Source organism: Lipotes vexillifer, unplaced genomic scaffold (assembly GCF_000442215.2).
Source record: "Lipotes vexillifer unplaced genomic scaffold, Lipotes_vexillifer_v1.1 scaffold414, whole genome shotgun sequence".
Taxonomy (NCBI): domain Eukaryota; kingdom Metazoa; phylum Chordata; class Mammalia; order Artiodactyla; family Lipotidae; genus Lipotes; species Lipotes vexillifer.
The window spans coordinates 1807641-1813866 of NW_006782864.1; the positions used below are offsets into that span (position 1 = coordinate 1807641).

The 6226-nt window shown below is 58.3% G+C and overlaps 2 protein-coding genes across 4 annotated transcripts in view; both read left to right on the plus strand.

Moving 5' to 3' along the window:
* Positions 1-1192, plus strand: part of ANK1 (ankyrin 1) — a 97412-nt gene extending 96220 nt beyond the window's left edge. For all 3 annotated transcript variants that reach the window (XM_007455476.1, XM_007455478.1, XM_007455477.1), the window contains one exon: positions 1166-1192. In XM_007455476.1, coding sequence (XP_007455538.1) covers positions 1166-1192 — 27 coding nt within the window. The remainder of the gene's footprint in view (positions 1-1165) is intronic.
* A 5001-nt stretch (positions 1193-6193) lies between these two features.
* NKX6-3 (NK6 homeobox 3) overlaps positions 6194-6226 on the plus strand; it is a 4209-nt gene continuing 4176 nt past the window's right edge. The window contains exon 1 of the mRNA XM_007455488.1: positions 6194-6219. Coding sequence (XP_007455550.1) covers positions 6194-6219 — 26 coding nt within the window. The remainder of the gene's footprint in view (positions 6220-6226) is intronic.

Here is a 6226-nt window from a genome sequence, read left to right on the forward strand (position 1 = left end):
GGGGGGGGGGGGGGGGGGGGGGGGGGGGGCGGAGGACAAAGGCGGGCAGCGGCGGGCGTGCAGGCTTGGACTTGGAGGAGGGGCTTGGCTGGCAGTGATGGGAGAGTCCCCTCCCGGGCAACCGCTCGCTCAAGCCACGGCAGTAGGAGGCCTGGCCTTTCGCTCTGGGGAGGAGCTTAGCCCCACCCTCCATCCCTGGGGAACCACTCAGGGTTGAGTTCCCCTTGATCACCTCCAGCCTCCTCCCCAGCCCTGGCACTTGTAGCACCCACGACGAGCTCCCTGTTCAGGGACACAGCTGTGCCTCAAGTGAGTTTCCACCTTGCTGTGTCACTTCCCACCCCACGCAGGAGATTGTCAGCTCCTCTTAATGTTAAGTCCCTGCAGACAGAACCCTGGGTGGCTGGGCTTGGAGATGGGGTTGTCCCCCCAGGCTGGAAGAACAGGCCCCACGGGGTGGCAGGAGCCCCGTGTCGCTGTGATTCTCAGGCTGCAGAGTTGAACTTCACTCTGGCAAAGCTGCTGTCTTCCAGCCTAATGTACATAGTCCCCTGGAGAGAAGCCATCTGGTTTTCAAAGATCTCTTTGCCCCAATAGAGGTTGTCCATCCAAAGGGCACGGGGAGAGGAGCCCGAGGCCCCAACAGTAAGTGCTGTGGACCAGAGCCGAAGAGGGGCTAAGGTCCCTTGAGGCCGTGAGCTCCCGAGGCCATGTCTGCTCCATCCCCAGGCCCCCAGGCTGGCACACAGGAGACATCAATGCATGTTGGCTGAACCAAACCGAACAAGCCAGGGTGCTGCCACCACCTAGCCTGGCCCTTGCTGGGCTCAAGCACATGGCCCCTCTCCTAGGTGCTGGGTACACGGGGACGACTCCCCAGGTGACCGCATGGGCACAGAGTACCCCACAGGAAGGTCTCCCGGGGAGCTCATCGATGGGCATGGAGCTAGTGGCAGCCTCTGCGTCGGGCAGTGCGATTAGGATGGCTGGTGTTTCAGGAAGTTCCGGGCCAAGCTCAGTGCCTTTCAGCTCCTGCCTGGCTTGGGGAGGCTGCTTCTCCTGACTCACCCCTGCCTGAGCCGCCAGCACAAAACTCTGGATAGTGGGTTTTGGCTGGGAGTTGCGCCTCTAAATTCTAAGTGACTCCTCTCTGTGTGTCCCTCAGGATCACACCTCGACACCCAACCCATGAACTCCACACACTCTGCCACGCACCCGAGAGCTGGACCGAGGCCCCGGAAGCCGCGCACACGTCCCTGGAGGCTTACGGCATTACCTCTGTAAGGGACGTCCTTTAGTCACCTGTTCGCATGAACGACCGACTGTAGACGCATGACCTACAGTCCTCTGTCCTGCCTCTGGTGATGGTGGATCTCTTTCGGGAGTCTGGACGGAAGCAGCAAGAGGGGGGAGAGAGAGAGGGGGACATAAAACAAGCGCAGGAGAGCACGGAACGCAACAGCAAACAAGGGCTCTTTTGTGGCTGGGATGAGATATTTTTTTAAATCATTTCAATTTCGACTTGTTACAGGGTACTTTTTTTTCAACCTCATCTGTAAGAAATCCATGTGAGCTTCCTGGAAAGGAAAAACAAAAGAAAACTAGACATGAAATCAGTTCCACACCTTATTCCCTTACCCTCATCCACCAGCCTTCCCCACACCTCCACGCTCCACATGTGACCAGCCCTGCTGCTTGCCCCGTGGACCGAACCTTCCAGAACACTCTACATGGCATCAGGACACACACACACATACACACACACACACACACACACACACACACACACACACACACACCTCTCCCCTCTGCTCAGTATACACACAGATTTTACTGTGACATCCGAAGTTGTATAGACTCTCCTGTGGATAAACTGGAAATTTTTTATGTTGTCGCTCTCTCTCTCTCTCTCTGCCAGTTTCAGTATTAATCATCTTCCAATGGAAAATCATTACCTTCAGAGTGCATTCGGGGTTCCTCGTGTTAGGGACTTAAGACTCTGAGGCGAGGACCCCCAGGCTTAGCTGTAGGGCTCCAAGGGAGCCAGTGCCCATCCGAAAGGGTCTTCACTCTCAGCGGGAGGAAGGCCGGTGGCTGTCCCAGGATTGCACCAGCATGTTCAATAGAGAAGAGGTTTTCTATATCTTCAAGCACTTATATCATAGTCCGTGTTCAAAGTGTCAGCTGTACAGTAATCAGCCTTGTGTATATGAAAAACAATAAATACTATGCAAACCAATAGAAACACTTTAGCAGTATGTACGAAGCACTAACAGCTCAGCTCCTGAGGACTTCTCCAGGCTGCGGGAGGAGTACAGCCTGTCTCTCAGTGAAAGAGGAAGGAAGGGAGTAGGCCTAGGGAATGCACCTGCCCGTTCTCAGGTCAGCCGCCACCCCGAGGTCTCCCAGAGCGAACTTGGTGCTGTAAGTCCAGGCAGCCGCGGGATGCAGGGCCTGGGCTGGGCAGCCTCAGTGCCCCCATCTGACCAACACCCCACCCTGAACCCCCTGGAGAGGCAGCGCAGGGGGAGACACGGCTGACCACCAGGAGGCCCCAGCCTGGAAGGAGACCCTCCTGGGCCAAGACCCCGTCAGGGCAGGACGGAGACGGCGGCTGGCTGTTCCTCGCCTCGGTGCCATCGGGGAAGAGCCTTAAGTTACACCAGAGCCCCCGGCAGAGGGAGGCCCGAATCAGCACAACGTGCCTGCCCTGCGCGGCACCCTCCGGGCCAGGAGAGAGACTGAAGGCTCTTCTCGCCCGCCCAAGGGCCACTGTGTGTGGATGTCCGGTCACCTTCCTCCCTGCCTCTCTGCCGAGATGTCCTCAGAACACATCCGAACCTTCCAAGTAGCAGAGAAGCTCCCTCGATGTCAGCCCCCACCCCCCGAGGCCCCGGCCGGCCCCGGCGCACAAGTGTTCCGGTGGGTCCGGGCGGGGCTGGCCGGGCTCCCCGAGGGGCGGGCGGGGAGTGGGAGCCCGAGCGCGCGCGTCGGTCCGCGAGCCCCAGACCCAACCCCCGCGGGGGCCGCGCGCAGAGCATCCCCGCCGGCCGGTCCCTCCGCCCCGCCGCGGCCGGCCGGACTCAGTGAAGGCCGAGGAAGACAGGCGCAGGGCCGCCTCCCGCCGCGATCTGCCGCCGCCTCGCCTGGGCGCTGCCGCCGCCGACCCAGTAGCTCCTGTAGAGCCGCGGCCCCGGCCCCGGTTGCGCTTTGGCTCGTCGCTCTGTCTGGCTTGGCTGCTTGGCCCGCCGGCCCCCGGGCCTCGGCGGCATGCTGCGTTCGCTGCTAGTAGGAGCTGTAGGGGAGAGGTTTGGGGTCGCCACACAATGCCTAGAGAATGCTGCAGTCTGCACCTTAGACGCTGTTTAGAAGTTTTGGAATCACCTTGATTTTTTTAAATTGTTATGAAAATGATTTTTTCTTGACTCCCACACGCTCTGTTCTTGGGAGGGACTTCCCACCGCACACCCCACTCCACTCTGATGTATAGACCATTCTCCCTACACCAGCTGAACAAATGTCAAAATTAATAAAGAACTCGACTCATGGCACAGGCCTCCATCTCTCCTTCCCGGCGCATCTTTGGGGAGTGTGGAGAGGGGGCGCTGGGGGAGTCTGGGGGTGATCAGTCTGCAGGAAGGCCTGCGCCCCAGGGAGGCGCCCACCTTCTCTGGAAACCTGGACAGCCCCTTAATCAGGACCACCCACTCTAGGAGAGGCACTCCCCACCCCGCAGATGGTAGAGCAGATTTCTGTCCCACCTGAGGACCATGTGATGGGGGCAAGTCCAAGATGTTGGGAGGGGGCATGCCACAAGCACCAGGGTACGTGGCTGAGCCCACAGTGGGCATACACTAAGGGGGACCCTCCCCCACAGTGCTCCCTGTGAAGGCATCTGGCCCCTGCAGGCAATGCCATTCAGAGTTCAAGAACTTCCAAGAAAATCACCCTGTTCCTAACTAGCTCCTAACACTTCATGCAAGGCTGGTCACCAAGCTGGCCTCAGTTTCCTCATCTGTCAAATGGGGGAAGAGATTAAGCGATCGCAAAAGTCTCTTCAGTTTGTCATCCTGGGAGTCCTGAACACAAATGCCTTTGTCAAGCTTGGTGATAAATAAGAATAAAATTATTTACTGCAGGTTTTCCTCCTCACAAGTCCCCAACATTGGTGGGGGGTCGGGGGTGGCCAAATCACAGTCACAGGGTCCTAGGAGCACTCCCCGCCCTCACTCTGATTGTGAAGCTTCTCTCTCAGCATCAGAAAAGACATCCAGGCCAAGGGACCAGCCATGGCTGTGCACCGGCCTCACCCAGAGAGTTTTGTAAAGCACAGGTTCAGAATCACAACTGCCTAGGTGATTCCTGCAGCAACACTGGGAACTGGAGCTGTTTCCCAAATGGTTGTGATGGGCAGCTTCGGAGTGCAGCCACTTCAGACCGATAAGAAATTTTCTCGTTTTTAATCCAAACTTCCAGAAAAACAAGGTCCACAGCCTTGGTGGGGTCTTTCTTGTGTTAACCTACGTCATCTACGCTACAGGGTCATGGCCAATTCCAGCCCGAGCAGATAACAGCAGCATGGGGAGAGCCGGCTCTCTGTGCGAGGGGAGCCTCCCCTCAGCCTGGGCCCTTGGCCTCCTGCAGGAAACCCAGGAGCCGGCTTGTCTCCACCTGCCAGAGGGTGAACATGGGCTGGTCAGAAACGGCTTTGGGACTGCCAGGCAGAGGAGGGACAGAAGTCCATCTGTCAGGCAGCCACTGTTTTTCCTGTCATTTTGCATGTCCAGACCAGCGACATGCTGATTGCCATTTTTAAAAAAAAACTGCAGGAAAGGATGCTGTTCCATATGCAGAAATGACCCAAGTTATTTACTGCATTTTCCCTGTAGGTAAAACAGGAGAGAGACCCCAGTAGAGCCGTGTATGTTGTAGAAATTCATTAGGAAAAGAAAGGCATATGGGTGCTCGGCGATTCAACCTAGTCTCATCCGTCAAATATTTACTGAACACCAACCTAGAGCCCGGCACAGGTGCCGCCACTGAATCAACGGCCATCTCAGCCATCAGAGGTTTCCATCCCAGGTGCCCAGCCAGGCAGAACATGGCAGAGGCACAAATGAGTCCTCAGAGGAGGAGAAAGGGAGGACAGAGGGATCAGGGAAGGCTGCCCAGAGGCAGAGGCAGAGCCAGGAAGCACCCACAGCCAGTACTCCCAGAGATGCCCCACTCCCACCCCCTGCCCCAGGCTGCCTGGCAGGTTCCCACCCCCAGGCTCTCAGGCCCCAAAGTCCAGCCTCCCCACTTACCCGGCCCAGCACGGAGGAGGGAAGCGAAGCATCAGTGTCCAGACTGCACACTCCCCCAGAGGCTTGGGCATGTGCACAGAAAGGGGCCTGGACACCTCAGAACAGCATCCCCTGAGCCCGCAGTGGGGGCAGCTGGAGGAACTGTGCCCTCCAGCTGCCCCAGGGGCCCTCCGGAGCGCTTTTTCCTAGATGCTCACTTGGGGGACCAGGAGCTGGTGGACCCTCTGAGAATGAACATAGGTTCCAGAGCACTCTCTCTTTTCTTTCTCCCCCTCTCTCTCCCCACACCCCCCATCTCTCTCTCTCTCTCTCCCTCTCTCTCTCTCTCTCTCTCTGACGTGCGTGTGCGCACACACACACACACACACACACACACACACACACACACGCTGGCTGATTTTACAGTCAATCTTTCAAAGTGCAATTTGTCTAGGAAAAGCCAATGTGAGGCCCGTGAGGGTTTCCACCAATGGCGATGCGGCTCGAGCAGCTCAGCCAGTCTCGGGTCTGTATTCTAATGGGCCCCATCTTTATCAGGGAAATGTTGCTTCTCTGAACTTGAAACTTCTCATGGAGGATCCCTAGACTCTGAGGCAGAGAACGGGCCTGAGCTGAGGCGGGGGGAGCCACCTCTCCCCAGGCCGGGCAGGGACAGAGGGCAGGGGCGCTGGGAGGGCTCGCACCTGCCCTGGGAGCACCTGACTTCCCGCGGCTGACGTGGTCGCGGCCCTGGGCAAGGGCTGGGCTGGATGCCTGGGTGGGAGGGCGGCCTGGGGCTGGGACAGCTTTGACTCTCCGGAGCTGCCATGGGATTCTGGGCCGGAGTTCGGGGGCTCTAGGGGTCTGGATTTGGGCTTCCCACCTCCCCTTGGCCCTTTGGCGGGGCCATGGAGTCCAACCTGCAGGGCCCGTTCCTGCTG